We start from the raw sequence: 19,008 nt of genomic DNA, 5'->3' as shown, positions 1-19,008 counted from the left end.
TGTATAATTAATAGCTGAATATGCTTCTTTGCAATTCCCATGTGCTGTGATAACAAAATGGTGTCATATGGTATTAGAAGTAGAAGAGAAACAGTCTTGTATGTTTTACCAACTGCTGTATGTGTGTAACTTGGTAGGGCCTGTTTGTTATTCTGCTAATGATGTGTTGGGTTTTTACAGAAATGTTCTCACCCACATTACAAGCTCATGATGTCCTTGCCTGCAAGTATCTGAGAACTGCTGTTTAAATAGATATGCATCAAGATACTCCAGTGATGGGTGTATGAAATGGAGATTAAATTGTCATGGATATAGACAGGCTGGAGAATCAAGAGATTTTGCAACCTAAAAGAATTGTTGCTTAAAACCTCAAGTTTACATACTTTAGAATTAGGACATATTTTAAGACTGTCTTTCTAATTGTAAATAATTTTATGCATGTATGTGTCTGTCAGAGAGGGAAAGAGGATATCCAACCAGTCCTTCCATGGATCCAAGGATCCTTGACTTCTGTGAGTCATGTTATGCTTGATTTAAAGAGGTTTCTTCTGACACGATGTGAAAAGCTGTAAATCCCCTTGCGTGTGAGAGCAATGCTTGTGCAATACAAACATGAACAGCAGCTGTTTAAGAATTTCCTCTATGAAGAGGCTTTGAGAGATCCAGGACAGGAGTTAGAAGAGCCTCTGTGAGCTCAGTGCTAGTTTTAATTTGTTTGCTACCGCACATAATCTATCAAGAGCTTCTCTGCAGCCCACAAGGGGCACGGCATGGGAAGTTGTAGGCATTGTCCTGCCCGTTCTTGGCCCTAACATCTGATGAGGGTAGGCTCATCTGAAATTCCTTCTCTTATGTGGGAAGTATCACTGGTACTCTGTTTCTTATTTTTAATCACAATAGGTTAATAGTTAATAGAGAAATGGAATCAGTTTGCAAAACTGTGACATTCCTGAAGGAAATAAATAGATAGATGTGTTAGATGCATGTAGTCTCAAATGTCTGTACCACATAAAATCTCTAAAAAAACCTTTAGAAATATATCCTTAAATGTATCATCTTGTGCAGTCTCAATTTTATTTGCATAATCAAATATTCAAGGTGGAAATGGTAAAACATCAAACTCCAAATTAAGAAATGAAACAACAAAATGCCAACTTGCAGGATGCCAACTATCTGAGTGCCAGAGGAGGTAGGAGAAGCTGAGTATTTCTGTGCAGAGAATAGGGCTGTTACTGTGTCATGGCTCTGTGGTGTTTCTTAATCCCAGTTTTACATATCTACTCCTCATTGTGGATTTCTGGCTGAGCTGACTGGGGTAATTGATTCTGCACACAGTTTCATTGGCAAACCACAGTGAACCTGGATTCTCCTACTCTTTGGACTTGTCTTCTATTACCTACTTCATCAGAAGGAAATGCTGGTCCTATCCACTCAAAATGGGGCAATAGCATTAAAAAAAATTCCCACAACACTTTAGGTTCTTTGGTCTCCCGATACAGAGATGTTTGTTTTTTCAGAGAATCTACAGAATGAGTAGGAGGAAACCCAAATTTGATTTTATTCATTTGCAAGTTCAGGGTAGCTGAGCAGAGACTGCTATACTTAACATACATTTCTCAGGATTTCTAACTCCCTTCAGGCCATGAAGCTTTCTGATGGTCACATCACACATGACAGGACTCCATTCAGATTATCCTCCACCCAAATAACATCCTTTTCTTTCCCCTTTGAACCTGCAGAAAGACCATCTCTCTAGAAATAAGGCAGCAGCTGCATCCTTGATGGGGTGTGTGGGTGTGGGGGTGTGTGTGTGCTAGTTTGGTGCAAATTCTAATTAATCCCATTTATAGAAGACCAATACTCACTGTGCAGGAGCAAACCACATGAACAACTGTAGGAAATAAAATCAGGAAGCTGCAAGCAATCATGAGAGCAATTGTGTACTAGGAATTAGAAGCAAATATAAACTTAAGCAAAAGAAATTATCACCAAGGAAGAAAGATGCAGGGCTAATTTTGCAGCTATAGCCATCTATAACCTGTACTTTTTGTATTTAATATACATAATTTGGCTTTTTATTAATCAAATCACACAGATTTTGCTAAAGGACAAATTTAATTAAGATGCCAGGGTACTGGCTGTTCACAAAGATATTTCTGGAACATTATAAGAAGCATTTAAAAACCTCCCAACAAGCTGTATTCTTTTCCTTGCTTTTGGTTTGTGTATTGTACAGCTTCTAAGTCATACCTTTTCCATCTGAAGATTCTTTTTATAGGTGACTCAACTAACAGAGGGATGATGTATTATCTGATTGAAAGAGTGAATAAGACTCTTCAGGAATGGCAGAAGACCCATGATGTTAAATGTTATCACAATATCAATGAGGGGAAAACATTTATCAGTTACTCCTACTACCCCCAGTTCTGGATGAATGCAAACCAGAGACCGACTTTTGAAAAAGCACTGGAACAGCTGCTGCAGAGGTACTGCACAAACTCTGTATCTCCCTTGTTTGCATTATTGTTCTATTCACAAATGTGTTTAACACATTTTACAATTAAAGTCAGTAAACAATAAAACATAAGGTGCACAGATCATATTGTGTGGTTAAAAAATAGCTGAAAATTACATCAGGCCTCTGATCAGGGTGCCAGATACAGTTCAGTGAAATGCAAAGCAATGTAGTTAAAATGTTTGCCATCTGTTTAAAGCAACATGTGATGTTTTTCTTTTCTGGGTTTCAGATCACGTCCTCTGGAGAACACAGACCAGACTGTATTAATTGTAGGTGGTGTTCAGTGGCTTAATTCCAATCACCTGCAAATTATCCAAAAGGTGTTGAGCAGGTAATGCTATGTACTTGGTGTTATTCCAATTTTTGATATTGTAAATTATGAGAAACAACAAAAAAATTTAAATACAAACTTTTAATTTGTTTTTTTTTGATAGGCATGTATTTTAGTGACTTTGAAAAAAATTAAACATGCATTGTTTTTTGATGTGTGTCTTAAGTAAAAAGTGTGTCCTTGTTGTTTTTTTGTTTTTTTTTAATTTGCAAAACAGGGAAAATCTATCAAATATCCTGGTAATTGTCAAATCCATAGGGATGGGCTTTCACCTTCCAGTGGATGGAATCCATTCTCTGTCACAGGTAAGCTGCAGTACATTTTGAGTGCAGTTTCATGGAAGACTCATCATTTCATTGTTAATTTTGCTCTTCTGGTCAAAATATGCTATGTCTGCTGAGCACATTCTAAGTGGATCAAAGGAAGATTAATGTTTGTATTTGCTCATACTGCTTGATAGGGATTCAAACCAATTTCCTTATTTCATGGATTCTGCTGCAATCAGAGAGCCATTTGAGAACCCATGCTTGGTCAGCTGTCCCAAGAACCAGAAGAAGCTCCAATATGAGTCCTGCTGCCAAAATTGAGAGATCATTCTGGGGATAAGCAGATTGCTCCTCATACTACATTGCACACAGGCCCTCCCCCGGCTTCCTCCATGATTTCTGCTGGATCCAATTCACTTGTCTGGCTTGCACAGCTCAATAAATCTATCTTAACCCACCTGTGAAGCCAGAACATTACAGAGCAGCTGGAATGTACCAGTGAATCCAGCCTGTTATTTGCATGTTAATGAGATGTTACAGTCAGTTTAAATCACACCCAAGACTCTCAGAGTAACAAATGTGCTCATTTCAATGCACTGTGCCACTCACTCAATTCACTATTTTTATTTACCACTTGGACAATGATTCTCTATTGAACACACACAAAATGCATGGATGAGAAGCACTGGAAGGCAGAACAGAGTAAATGATGCCTCCCAGTGCTGTGTGTCATGCTCCAGCTATTCCCAGGTGTTGAAAAGAGAAAATTACTGCCTTTCACAGATTCCATACAGCACTCCTTGAGCACTGGGGACTAGTGCCCACATCTCCTTGCAACCATAACACATTGCTGTATTCAGCGTGTCACTTCCTGCTACTCTCACCCTTCTCTTTGCTACAGAGCCTGCCCTGTTAGTACTGCCTATCTGCCTTGTCTCTACTGAAGGTCTTATTGATTCAAACAATTTTCCTAACTTATCTGGAGGACCTAAATAGAATAAAGTAAGGAAATTATTGTCATCAACATGAAGAAACATTTTCATAGCTCCCATCAGAGTTTCCAGCAAAGTTCAGTCCTAGGATGAAGAGCTTCAATCCAGGGTATGTGAGGCAAGGATAGAGTATTAAAGGCTTCCTAAGGATTTTTCTTTTTCTTCTTCATTAAATTTACAAAACTCCAGAAATCAGCTACAGTGTATAACCAACATTCTTTTCCCTTTCAACATTGGAATCATATGCCAAATTACCCATGTGGTTTTTATGCTCCAGGCTTCAGGATTACCCCAAAAGGGACCCCTATAGTCCCTTTTAAGCAACTGCCTCAATGAATTTGATTTGAAGCTGAATTTTTCTTTAAAGGAGCATTTTCACCATTTGTTACAGACAAACTTTACAAATGGAATTTTTTTCTGAATTATACCTCATATTAGCGAAGTACATGTTAAAAACCATTACCCAAGAATTATATTTTAAATAATCATGAAATCTTCCTATAAAGGAAGCTGCACATCTACTGAAAAGTAATTATAGTTTCTGAAAAAACCCTACATCAGTCTTGGAGTTGTAGCTTTTTTTGAGAGTGAAGCTATAGTAATTCATGTCTGTAGTATAATGTCATTGCTCATTCAAAATGCAGTTTTGCTATTTTTTCCATGATGCAATAACCTTTAAACAGTCCTTCTGACAAGACATTGCAACATTTTATCTGGAATGCAGGCAGAAGTGCAAAACTTGTGGAATGAAAACTTGATTATTCTGGATACAGCAAAAAATTTGGGCTATGAAGTGGTTGACACCTTTGTCATCACCATGGGACGCTACAAAGAATTCCTGCAAGGGAAGTGTGGCTGCCATTTCCATGAGGTAATAGTTTACACTTGTATCATTCCCAGGTATTTAAGATATTTTAACTGTTAGATCTTAGAAACAAGAAGATACATGGTGAGGTCAGCGTCTGTCACTCAAAGTTAGGCCTGAATACAAATTGTGGGGAAAGCAGTTTGCATGGTGGCGCTTGTCCACCATTGCTCACCTTGGGTGAGGGGTGGGGTGCAAGGCCACCCAAGGACATGCTGAACTGCTGGAATGGTGAAATAAAAATGAACAAACATACCCTTCTGCAAAGGTAACTCATATAAAAGGATGTTGTACAGTTTCCTGGTTCTTGTATTATTTGTTACCTGTTATATATCTCTGCTGCTTCTGCATGGACTCAGTTTCTCTTTTTACTCAGTCTCATGGGCTTTTGACTGATGCATTCCTAACTGAACAACTCAGCACACTCACTTCAAACCATAAGTACAATTAAAAGGGAGCTTAAAATTGAAGAACCAATCTTACTGCTATATATCTCTTTTGCTATGTCTGAGAAAAAATAATCTGCAATAGTTACAGTGATCCACTGTACCAACAGAAGTGTAGACTGATTGTTCTCCCTCACACCGGTAGTCCTGCTTTCTTGACTGAAATCTATAGAATTTTTTGGGAGTGTTATCAGACCCACGTAAGCTCATGTGCCACACATCAACCACACAGCTGGTTTCCACCTCAGGCTCCACAGCAGCTCACATGTTTTCAGGTCAGTGCCATGGCTTCTATCCTGCTCTGGGGCCAGCATCAGCAGGTGTGGTAGTTAACCATTCCTCTAATCCACACTTGAGGGGCACAAACATAGCTCAGTCCAAATGAACCTGGAAAAGAGGGAGTAAGTCCCAGAGTAGATATTTATGTGATTGATAAATAGTCCCGTGGAGCAAATGCTTCTTTCCCTCCTTTTTACCCAGACAGTTGTATTGACCCTTTTTTATCAAGAGCCCAGATGCTGTTGTTTTTGTGGGTCACTGCTGATGTTTGCCATTTCCACAGGTCTTGTGAGCGAAACAGAGAGCTTCAAAATTAAATATTTCAAATGCTTTGCATGGAACTCTGTGGAGAAAACAGCAGGGTGTGATCAGTCATCAGCATTTCTCATGAACTGCTCCATCATTTTGTATGAGCTCATGTGCAGATTTGGTCTTGCTTCTCTGCTGAAGGAATCTCAATGGAGTATGTGTTTCTGGGGAGGATCAGGAGAGAATCTGGCTCACAGTGCTGTTATTAACGAGGCTTGAGAAGTGATTGTGCCTGAAAGAGCCATAGATATGCCCAATAGAATCCATCATGCACCAAAAACCAGACTTGATCTTTGAGGAAAGCAAAAATAAAGTCCTTGAGTTCTTTTTATACTTCATTAGTTTTAATAGTTTTGTCATCAGCTTATTTCTGCATCCTGGCAAGTGGAGTTTCATTAGGTGCTGAAGCAGTTTGCACCAGGAAAATGACATTTTGCCCCCAAGAACAGAGCCAAGAACACTGTGTGAAACCTCAGCACTTTCCATGTTTTCTGAGACCAGATGAGATAGATTAAATCTCGTGTTTTGTACTTTCACTTTCTTTCTCTTAAAAACTGACATTCCTAAAGTATCAGAAGATGACACCCCTGTGTAAATGACATCTGAGCTAAACATGGCTGTGCAGGAATGGAGGACTGTCCATTTTGTACAGTCAGAAAACAAGAACTGAAATGCTTTCAGCAGTTCTCATTTAGCTCCCACTAACTGGCTAAGAGAAAGCTGTTTCCTTGGAATGGCCTGAAGATTTGAGTTCCCACCAACCCATTTCAGAGGGTCTCAGGTGACCCTGATAGACAGAAATCTCCATCTCTGTAGACTTGCTCAGGTTTCTAAGGGATCTGGATTTTCAAAGGGATTATACTGAGCTGGGACAAAATATCTTGCATAACCCTGGCACTTACTGCCCAACATAATTCTAGTTCTATGCACACATGAGAACTTGATTTTTATCTACCTCATTCTTTGAAAATGCTTACAGACATTGGTCAGCACTATACAAATATTACAGAAGCTATTTTGGATTTCAGATTGATTTCCTATTTTAATGGCAGTGAAATAATAATCACTACACAGAAATTAGCAACCCTGGGATTTTTGTGTCTTAATAGGTGGCTGGCTGCTGGTGGCTGGGTGAACATTAGATTGCATTCCTGGGAGATTATGCCTAACAGGAATGCAGTTTGGGTGATTGGTTCAAGGTGGCATCATTTTGAAATAATTGCAAGATCTAAGGCACTAATTTAGAAAAATGAACCTACAGTAATCGCATGAAAATAAATAGTAGCCCTTGGCTTAGCTGTATGAAATTGATCAGAGGATATATTAATTTTCTACATGAATAATTCCTGGTCTGTTTTCTGCCAGCTCCCTCAAAATTTCTCTGCTCAGTCTTTCAAGCCTTTGCACTTGTTATTTCTTCACTCACACCTAATTTTGTATGATTTATTTCACTGCATATGAGTGTTGATTCTGATTGTTCAGTGACAGTAAATATATATTATATTTAAATTTTTATATTGTATATAAATATACATTATATTTTTAAAAGCTAACATGCTTCAGCATAAATATGTGCATTAATAAATGAATTCTGCATTTTCAAGTGTCTGCTGTGATTGACACAGCAGGAAAACTGATAGGCATCAGAGCTATTAAATCAGCATACATGTACTATTTTAAAAACAAGTTGACCACCTTTTATGCATTCTCTGGGTTTTCCACTGCCTGGGCTGAGGTTCTCTGTCCTACATATGTGCAAGGTTCTGTCTCTCTCAAAGCTGCTTCATTATTCAGTGACTGAGTATTCACTGAGACAAGACCTTCAGCATTTCACTGGAGATCACCCCAGTCGTTAAACTCCTGACAGCCATACCTTTCACTTTCTCTCTTGTTAGTCCCACGAACACAGTTTTATTCCATACAAGCTAAACACAATAATCCCAGAGCTTTATACATATTTCAGGGGCCAAGGTGAAGTATTCTTCAACACTCAGTTACTGAATCGCGTTGTGGTTCTGTCCCTGTGGAGTCCTGGGGAGAGGGATGTGAATTGCTCCATAACTCCCTTCTTGTAGAAATGACACACGAGGGTTTTCCTCTCAATGTGAGGCTGGGCCAGGCTTGCATCAGGATGTCAGAATGAGGCATTCTCACAGGACTCATAGCTAAGACACATTATATGTGCCTCAAGTGCTTGGTATCAGACCAAGATTTAAACCTTTCTACAACTTGGAGCAGTCATGAGTTTTGTTTTGGGTAAATTGTCTCTGACAAAGGCAACAGAGTCTAATGAACAAAGGCATTACAAAGTCAAATGACTGAGTATAATGGCCTATGAATGTAGATTTAAAAAATTAAGATCTTGCTCTTTAGTTAGTTTACAACATAACAAATTTGCTATTAAAATAATATTTACTCAAAGTAAGAGTATCAAGACCTGCTTCATGGACAACTGCCTCAGCATTTCTGCACACAGCTGTGTGTCTGTCTTTCTAGGTGCAGGCAGAAAGCATTCACATATGTCATTTCTTTTGCAGGTGGTGAAATCCAATCCCTCTGAAGAAAGGCCACACATAACAATGACGTTATCAGGGCACTATACGCTGGGGAAATATTTCGGCAGTCAAAGCACAGCATCACAACTGCAGGACTATGCAACAAATTCTCAGTCCCCCTATCATGTCCGAGGTCCAATAAATCAAGTTTATTCTGAAATCCTTCTCAGCAGGCTCTGTGCACATAAGAGGGAGTTTGTCAGCACATAGCCTCTCTTGGATGTAGCACCGAGACTAGAGAAGTGCCACTGCCTGAGGGACAATTGAAGGAGCATGGTGGATTAAGATATGCTTCCTCAACTGACTGCATACACACAAAGAGAATTTGGGACATGTGGTATTTTCCCAAAAACCTTGTGAAATTAAGATATGCCCTGGTGACTCTTTTGTGTGAAAGTGGAAGATGGAGGGTTGCAAAGGAGAGAAGAGGGGAAGTTACTTGAACTGTTGCCAAAGACTAGAACAGCTGTACTTCAAGCAAGTGTGTATTATTGATAGCAAAAAGAGACCTATATATTCACTTGAACATTTGGAAAGGGCTGCTTTAGGTCTTCAGCACTATCTACTTTTCTATTTATAGAAACACTGTAATATTTGAATGTATTTAGAAACTGACTACATTCCGTTTGAAAGAGTTTTATTTTATGTGGAGAGTTTTCACTTCCATGTTATACATTTTCTGTTTAGAAACTTGGTTTATACAATCTGAAAATGTCTATTAGCATTTTACTGGCGATGCTGAGTTTTGAACTCTAGTGGTTTTAGTAAAAACACATCTCTTTGTATTTTAGATGGAACAGATATCTACTTTATTTTTTTGCATGTTCTGAAGCTAATAGGGAGATAGATTAGCTATACTTGAGACTGATTGAAACTGTCTCAATGTAACATGTAAATATAGTGAATTTGTTAACATTAATTTATTTATGGTCCCAGTTTAGGAGAGTGTCCATATGCAGGAAGAATGCTTAGATAAGTGCTTCAGTGTCTACCTTGTCCTGAAAGCCAATCAAGTATTCTTCCTGCAGAGAAGTGCCATTTCTTTAATGATTTTTTAATAAAATGCTTGCCAATGTGCAAAGCCAGTACCACAAACATAACAAAAATCCCCCTTTCAAGCACACATAAGATTTTCAGGATCTGGTGATTTATCAATCACAGGAAGTGTGTGATGTGATGGCAGCAGAATATACTGCCAGCATCACTTGCTTGGCACGGACAGCCAGTTTCAGTTCAGTCCTTTTCAGAACTGCAGCTTCATGCTGTAGCCCAGCTACATCCCCAGTGTTTGCAGACCTTCTATGGGTGACACCCTGGGGAGAAGCTGTGTGTTGGTCCCCTCCACAGTGCTGGCAGCCCTCTCATTCACAGCTGTGGTACCCAATGGGAAACCCTGCACAGCCCAGGATTAGCAGCTGGGTGACAGGTTAGTGGCAACCCACAGGACTGCTGTCCCTAAAAATTATCCACTTATGGATTTTTATTCATCCAGTCACACAGCAGGCAATCAAGGCACCACTCTGCCACTATGGTGTTTTAACCAGGTAGGTTCAAGTCTAACAAAGGATCTGCTGAGTTCTGTGTCATGCTTCCCAGCCACAATTTTACATATAATCCTCCCCTAGCATCTTCTTTGGGAAAACAAGCCACAATGTCAGGGAATAAACAAAGGACAGGGCTGCTCTGTGTAGAATTAGGGCTAGAAATTAATGACACAACATTTAGTATTTGGCCAAGATCCTGTATCTATCCACAGTTTGTGTGCTCAGCTGTAGTTTTGTGAATTTGTGCTTCTTCAGGTAAGATATGTAAAGTTATAATAAGAAATTGTCATCCAATATGGAGTTTGGCATCCTAGGTGATAGAGAATATCCTCCAAAATGGGATCTGGCATACCTAATTTAAGATACCTTTCACTATATTGAAAAAGCTCCTAACTTAGATAATGACAAAATTAGAGAAATGGTGTGATTATATCTGTTTCTGTATATTATGCTGCTGATTGCTTATAGAAAAAAGCCCCAAATTTCAATGCAAGGTTTTCCCTGACATGGAGATCTACATGAAAGATGGGTCAGGAGCTGTGCATAAATACTGAAAATATCAACATTTGGTTTTGAGCAATATGATTATCTAAAGAAAATAATTGTATGCAAAAGATGTAATATATTCTCTTGGGTGTGGAAATCGAGAGCTGCACAACCTAAAAGCTGAAGGATAGAATATCATCATTAATATTAGTAGATGCAAAATGCAGCCAGATGTCTTTGGTATTAAGATGATCGATGATAGGTATATTACAGTTCTGCTTCTGATAAGATTTTTTTTGTAGCTCATTTAAATCCACATGCTGTTACTGTTATTGTTCTGTACACAAATGTTTTTAAGCCATTAACTGGGCTTTTATGTTTTTTTTTTTTAGCTAAAATCTATTGCTGAAGTATCAGCTTAGTGATGAAAAGAAAAGAGCTGACTTTGTTATACTCTAGTGGATATCAGTGAATGTGCAATTCATCAGTTCTGGTTTCACCACAAAATGGTTTACATGTGCTGTACACCCAGATGTCTTAATGTTTTCCAAATCTTGATATTTTTCAAATGTATTAAGTGTATATTTACCTGTGTGTTTTGTATTTTTTACATGTCTATGTACATTAATATGTCTGTACAAAGTCATTGGTACAATTTGCAAATTGCTTTTATTTAAATGAGTTCTTTGAATAAGCTGTTTCCAACACTATGTATGATCCACATAGTCTTAGGAATAAACAAAGGATAGTAAGCTACATTTTTGTTATTTAACTTTAAAATATATCTAGTATCTCTATCTATGTGAAAGATGGGAGTTAAGATTCACATGCAAGGATTACTAGCTCATATGCATTAAAATTTATGGATTAAGACAATAAAAGGATTACTGTGTTTGAATTCCAGTGAGAGCACATGTTGCTATCTGCAGTTTACTATACAATTATTGTATCTGCTGTGACATTTTGCCTGAATAAACATGAAAGTGTTCCTATAGTCCATACATCTACCTTAGTCCCATTACTTGCCATTAAAATAGCAAAGGACCTAGTTGTCAGATTGAGTTCCACCTCCTAATGCAGGCATGAATGGCCCTGGAATTAGTGGTAGGATTGGAATATTTAGGCTGGGGAACAAGAACTCTGAGAAATGGGGTTTCCTGCTCAATGTCTGCCCGGCAGTAGGCAGAGCTTAGAACAGAACTAGGGCAAACATAAAGCTACAGGCAGAGTAATAATGTAACTGTGCTGCAAAATAAACACTCTGATATATGTTGAAGTGAAGGGGAAACGACCATCCTTTAATATATCAAACTCCGATTTATTGATCGATCAGTCACTTTAAATAACAGTGTTAATTAACTTCATGCATATTCCAAAATCCAGGTTTATGATAGGCTAACAGAGAAAACTCTAACCACTCCTTTTGTTTTACAATACCGATAATTGGTTACACAAAACAAAACCAGTGTTCCCACTGTGATATGAAAGGTTCCCAAAATTTCCACATCTGTTCTCAGGGTGTCATCTTTTCCCAGAGAGGGTGTTTTGCCTGTTATGGGAAGACTGCCTGAGAACCTTATTGTTTATAAAGTGATACATGAGAGAGCCTAATTGTTTATGGAAATCAGCCTGGGAACTGCTTTTGGAACTGCTTTGCAACTACCTTTTACTGTTCTCTCCACTGTATGCCTTCATGGCCTTTTTCTTTAAGCCATCCTTGAAATAAACTCTCCACAGATATACAGAGGAGTAGTCTCAGTAATTATTGCATGCCTTCAGCTGAAGCACAGTTTACCAGTGTCCAGTGAGTTACAACTCCTCACTTCTCATATAACTCCATAGATGTTGAACAGCTGTTGAACAGTGAATTGGGTTAGAGCAGGGTACCTGGCTACCATGATCAAGTCCATCTTAATAAATATCTTCAGAATAACTGACTGACTTTGGAATAAATTTTTTTTTCCTTTTTTGTAGGGAAATGCCGTGACAAGTCCTCTCTGTCGTCAGAGTTGCCAGATTTCAAGGAGCTGAAAGAACGGACTGCAAATACAACATTTAACATTAGTCATGGTATTCATTTGAAAATTATAATCTTCAGAATAATCTCTTTCACACTGTTAAATACAAGGCCTTTATTTTTCTCTTCTGTGACACATTAAAGGGACATCAAAGTAAGTTTATTTGCTTAGTGGGTGGGGTAGCGAGGCATCAAATTACCTCAAGGTTGAAATAACCACTAATAGGTATGATTCTGTTGCTATGTTGAGCCAAAGAGAATGCTTTGAAGATGCAGATATGTGTGATATTAAGTTGACTGCAGTCCAGGGATCTTCAGATTACTCTTTTAGAGTAAAGCAATTTTTAAAGGAGCAGTGAACTATTTGGCATAGACCCAAACTGCTAAACAAGTCTCTGTAGGGTCACATGAAAAATATGGTCTTACCTTCTTGTTTGCCTCCTAGCTTTGCATCTGGCTTGTCTTACCTCACAGACTATCTGCACCTGCTCTACTCCACATCAGCCTTTCTTTCAGATGACCTTAGAAGTTTGTGTTTTGTCAGACTAGCAGCTTCTGGAAATCTGAGATATAATTGTTGCAAATTCAGTCTGAATCTTCAAAATACATTTTTGTCAAGCCCAAAAGCACTAGAATAGAGCAGGGGTAGAGCAAGCCTCTTATCTAGGGCAGTGATTTTCTTTGATGAATTTAAAACAGCTGTGTTGTATTAAGTAGTTTTCATTAGCACTTAGCTCTTCATGGAGCTTGCCTTTACCAAGCAAAAATCAATCTTTCAAACTCCACTGCCATCTTTACCTGTGTAAATCTTCCAAACAATAGAGCAGTCTGTGTAAAATGCAGGCATAGATATTTATTGGTGCTGGTACATATCCTGAAGTATTTGCTGGTACCTTCACAATATCCATTGAACAGAAAAGCTCTGACTACAGAGTAAAAAGACACTGTGTATTTTAGGCTTACGCTTTACTCACCTGTGATTAGATTGTACTAAAAATAGTGCTGCATGTCAGCCTAGGCCAGCCCCTGGAGCTGAGTGTTCTAGAAAACCACTCAAGTCATTAACTGCAATGGTCAAGATGAGCCTGTGGGGTCACAACAGCGTCTTCTGCAGCACAAGTTTCTATTGTGATGGACTTGTCCCATTTTTATTTTTTTTCATCTGGCTGTTGGGCCAGCTCTCAGCACCTGTGGGCAGCTCTTCCTGCAAGCCCTCAAGCATGTTCAACAGCCTTGGCAAGGGACACCACAGTAAGCAGCCCTGAACTGAAGATCAAGCACATGTTTAAATAAAATCTGAGGTCTTTATGAAACACAGCATCTGTTATGGTTTCCTCTAGTACTGAACTTGCCTAATGAGGAGCAGAATTCACTCCCATTCAGCTGAAACTCAAATACCAAGGTGTTTTCCCAGCTTTTGCAAACTTTTTTCCCCACTGCTTGCTTGCCTGAAACGAAGGGAGTGAACTGCTCTGCATGCTCCTGCCTAACAGTGAGGTGTGTTCACACAGTCACTGCAGTGGGCATTTCCCTCCCATACCTCATTGTGGAGACTGCATCCCCACTGCAGATGGTGTTTTCAATATTGTGATTTTTTAATCTGTTTTGAGCAGTGACAGTCTATATGGTTAAAACAGACAGCTCAGTGTCTGCCTGCACCACCTTCCCCTGTGCTGCTCTAAGGGTGCTGAGTAGACTCTGGGTGAAGACAAGAATGCAGAACTAAAATCCTTGACTAAGGAATAAAAATTACTCAGACATGTGGAGGGATAGAATGTAAGAAAATAAAGATAGTGCAGAAGGTAGTCTCACATCTGAGGGGTTGCAGCTGTACTTATCGCCATATTCCTAATCTTTTAGGAACAGGCCTGCTCTTAATAGAGCTGTGTCCAATAAGAAGATGAGTGCTACAAAAGAGTGGGTTAGCTGGGTGAGGAGAGAGTTGGAGTTTGTTTTTTGTGCTGTGAAGAGAGATGGAGTAAGTGCTGTGAGGAGTTGACCATGAGAAATCACTGAGAAGTTGTGGGAGCTTTGCAATACAATGACAACACAGACACCTCTTGACGAAGTCAAGGCAGTCAAGAAGAGCTTACTGCAGATCAAGTGCATGAAATTAATGTTTTCAGGAGCCCTTTAAAGTTAGTAAATTATATGGATTATTGTGAGGGTTGGAAGACCAGATCTGTGTTTGGCAGTTTCTCACTTGACGTGTTCCAAAAACATCTTTTATATTTTCTTCTGTTCTTGTCATTATCAACTTCCATATTTCTTTTATGATTCTGTGGGACTGAGAAGTTTGAAGTAATATTTCTACTCTGCCTGATAATGATTGTGCAGCCTCCCCAGATGGTAGTCAAATTATCCAACAGATGAGAGAAGTTTTATTACTTCTGAATGGCATTTTTCCTTTACTTCATAAGCCAGCTCCAAATATTTACAGAAAGCTTTAGTTATGATAGCTCTAATGCCTTCAGTGTATTCAAAGAAATCTGCCAATCCCTATTGATCCTAACAGGACAGAAAACACTTTAAGCCTTGAAAACCTGGCCTTGCAAGCCATTAGAGCACCCAGCATGGTCTAGCCCACAAATGGCTTCCTTTGAAACAGAGAATCACAGTTGTGTTCTACTAAAGTTTTCACTGGGGTGATTACAATTTAAAGATGATTTTTGTGGACTGATGTGGGGTTTTTTTTAGCTCAGGGCCTTTGTTGAGCTCTGTTTGCAGCAAATGGTATCTATTAGCTACTGTAAAATCCTATTTCAACATCCTTTCACACTGTGTCCTGCCCAGTTCTTATAAAACACATACATACAACAGGATTTACTGCTGATGGTAAAAGGTTAAATCGTAACAGGTCTTACTGCTCCACCCATTACAGGTCCTTAAATTCTACATTGCATCATTTCTGTGCAATAACAAGGACTCAGGGTCTAGTAATCTCTTAATGCAGGGCTCCTCAGTCTCTAGAACAGTTCAGCACTGTAGCCCTGATGGAGTTATCAAAATAACACACCTTCAGCTGTGAAATGCATACAGCAGAGCCTGCAGGCATACTCAAAACTTGCCTGTTGGATCAAGGCCAGCCTGGAAGTCAAGGACAACAGCTTCTAGAGACTGGTCTCAGGCACCAAAACCTGCTTTCCTACATATTTAACAGAGGCATTGTAATTATGATTGTGGTCGCACTTAGCTTTTTTGTAATCATCACAGAAAGACCAAAATCTGAATTACTCTCTAGAGGTGTCTTTTATTTCTACAATATTGCTTACTGTAAAGGCAACCTAAAGAAACTCAGATTTTTTGATTGATGCCTAAAGTTTTGAGAGAAGAATGTCAGTTCAACAGAGATGTGTCTGTGGGATTTATTATGTAGGTAAGAGATGCTTTTACATTCCCTTCTGCTCCTTTACTGCAGGAACTTGAACACAAGGCCACCACCACCATCACCATCACCAGGAGATGTTTTCAGTATGGATAATGTGGAACATTCTCAACCTCTGCTCCTGGAGCTGCTTGTATATTTAACAGTGCACTGTTCAGAGGGACACCAGTCCTGCTGGCGAGCAGAACATTTTGTGGTAGTATGGGATATACAGGTTTAAGACTCTTCATTTGGGTAAATGAAGAACAAACCTCCACCTACTGCCTCACAAGAGGGCTAGGTGAGTGTCTGTTTCTGTGAGAAAAGCCAAACTGACAGGCACCTAACTCCAGGAAACCATAGAGATTCTTTTCCAAGTTTAGAGGTAATATCAGAGATATTGGTTGGTATATGAGGGCCCCAGCTTCTAGCACTTCTGTACCAGAAGTGCGCTGTCAGCCCAAGCAACTTAGGGACTGCTGACCACTATAAAGGAAAATGTCTAATAGGCATTAAACAATGAGCCTAACCTTGGCCACATTCTCCATTTTGGCTCTATGAAGAATTTAGTGCCCTTAGCATCTCTGCACAGCACACACACAAATACACCCTCAACATTACTGCTCTGCGTGGGGCTTGCAGCTTTTCATGTAACTGCTCTCTACCTCACTTGGCTCAAAACAATACAATATAAAAGAGACCTCCTTTAATTGTAGTGTGCAAGCTGACATGTGCAATTTCAGATGGTTTGAGTGGGGCTGTGAGATAGATTTATAAAGCTGCCATTCATCCTGTCACAACTTCTATGTCCCTGAAGACATAGGGGGGAATGGCAAATGGAGAGCTGGAGCCAGGAGGGAGCTGATAATCTCTCCACATGTTAGATGCAGAAAAAGCTCATCCAGCACCACTGAAGTGCTGTTGGTGGACTGGTCTGCACCTCTTGGAGTTTAAATGCCTTGCTTCAAAGTAATATTCTTAATGTGAATAAATACCTGCTGCAAATACAACTGTGTAAATGAGATTAAAAGGGTCAGAAGCAGGAACTTTTAACTGTTTGGTAACTATATCTAACTGTCTAGAGAGCCCGAGGGACTACAATGAATCTATAAAACAAGTTAACACCTGCTCCTCACACTTCTGTTAATTAAAATTCAGTAGAGATGCAAGTCATTGAAATGAGTGATCTGTCACTCCACAGGAGCCAGTCTGGAGTGGTCTGTCTGTCTGTCTATCTGTCTGTCTAGACAACCTGTCTAGGCAATCACCACATTTGGTATCTGCTGTGCCATCTTCCATGCTCCTGCAGCCTGGGCACTGGGGTTATTTCCTAAGGCCTGAAGGACAGAATATCAGCCCTCAAGTTCACAGTCATTTCCAGTTTTGACTAGACAAACTCCAGACAATCTCTTTTGATAGTGGGGATGTCAATACAGATGCAGAGCTGACTATAAGCTCTCAACCCCCAAATAACAGTGCCACCATTTCAACACTACAGAATTTGGCCCTGCAGCTACTGGGAAAGAGTCAGTGCAGTAGCACAGCCCAATCTTTGGCAAACAAAGTGGCTGCCATGTGGCAGACAAGGGCAGCACTTGTGCATCTAGCAAGACTTCTCATGTTCAGAGGAAATGCTACCTGGGATGGACTTGCTTCAGTTTATTCCACTTGGGAATTTAAGATCTAGCCTTGCTGTCTCAATCGTAATGAGGTCTCCACCTCCTTTTGGGGCTTGAGAAAGATGAGATGGTCCTGTCTCTTTCCATCATCCTGACCACACATTTTCTGGGATGTTTGTAAGTGAAAACACCACGCTGACTGTTTGTTACCTGGTTCCAGGTTGTTGTTACCTCTGCTGAGCAAAGGCTTTCTAGGCAGAGCATAGAGGATCTGAGGAGAAAAGTCCTACAGAACATTTAATGGTTTGACAGTAATTCAGCCACAGACAAGTTGCTGAAGTGAAAAGTATGGCTAATGTCCAAGTGGCAGCGCACTGCAATATAAAATGAAAGAAAAATCAAGGCTTGATTTACGAGGGCTCTGGTAAAAATGCTATGACACAACATGGTAGGTTTTAAATAGGGATTTGAGTCTTCAAATCTTTCACCAAGTTATATTGAAGGATCTAGACTTATTTTTTTTGTTTCAGATGGAATATTTGTGGGATTTTTTCTCATCACATGACACTATTGACGGCAGTGCAAATTGAAATAAGAATCTGAGGTCCAATCCTGGCTTGATCATTGATGACAACTTGTTACTTTTGGAGAAACTAGAGAGATCTGGCAGAAATTCTCCAAATCTTTCCAGGTTATTTGTGACAGATTTAACAACTGTTATGAAAGCACCTAAGAGAATTCCCTATTATGGTCACATATTGAACTGTAATCAATGCATCTGCTTGCTGGATCCATAAATATTGTATGGTCATCTAGCCAAGAATCCAGATAATGCTGTGTCTTGCACATAGGTACAATGTGTGGATCTGTTCATGTCTAGACTCCTTTTTCCAACTGGTTACATTTTTGTTTAAAAATATCCCCAACAAGATGCTGCAGATGGTCAGAAAATGGACATGCCTCTGAAGCCCAAAGTTCTTCAGATTTGCTCATGCTTTACTTAGGTGCATACTTTATGAACATGACTGCATGCAAGGAATTCATGGATTCTCCTGGCACATCTTGATGGATCCTGCGAACAAGTAATTGTTATCCTCTAACAAAAGCATTCCCAGACTTTTCCTTTTCCTGCCTTTCTTTGAATATTCCTCATTAAAATCCTTCGGCCCTTCTTTTCCACTCCCATTATTTTCCTTACTTCTTCATCTCCCCTTCCACCTGCCCTGTCTCTGAACAAGTGACAAGCCTCATTTTCCAATCCCCACACATCACCTTAGCCTGCTGACTAGTGCCCACTTCTCAGCTGTGGAGCTGAGGTCTCTGTCAGCTTTATTTTCTACGAAGGCCTTGTGAGCAAGACAAGGTGCCTGTGTTTACACAGGCCCACTGCATAGCTAAAACTTGTTAGAAGCAAAAG

At 39.5% G+C, this 19,008-nt stretch overlaps 1 protein-coding gene across 2 annotated transcripts in view; it reads left to right on the top strand.

The window, feature by feature from the left end:
- Positions 1–10,893, top strand: part of CPED1 (cadherin like and PC-esterase domain containing 1) — a 152,506-nt gene extending 141,613 nt beyond the window's left edge. For both annotated transcript variants that reach the window (XM_059471505.1, XM_059471506.1), the window contains 5 exons: positions 2,266–2,486; positions 2,748–2,849; positions 3,067–3,154; positions 4,832–4,978; positions 8,544–10,893. In XM_059471505.1, the coding sequence (XP_059327488.1) occupies positions 2,266–2,486; positions 2,748–2,849; positions 3,067–3,154; positions 4,832–4,978; positions 8,544–8,771 (786 nt within the window). In that variant the 3' untranslated portion in view covers positions 8,772–10,893. The remainder of the gene's footprint in view (positions 1–2,265; positions 2,487–2,747; positions 2,850–3,066; positions 3,155–4,831; positions 4,979–8,543) is intronic.
- Positions 10,894–19,008: the final 8,115 nt, after the last annotated feature.

This window comes from Ammospiza nelsoni, chromosome 5 (genome assembly GCF_027579445.1).
Source record: "Ammospiza nelsoni isolate bAmmNel1 chromosome 5, bAmmNel1.pri, whole genome shotgun sequence".
NCBI classification, from domain to species: domain Eukaryota; kingdom Metazoa; phylum Chordata; class Aves; order Passeriformes; family Passerellidae; genus Ammospiza; species Ammospiza nelsoni.
The sequence above is the reverse complement of the archived record's forward strand: the minus strand, read 5'-3'. Positions and strand labels throughout refer to the sequence as shown.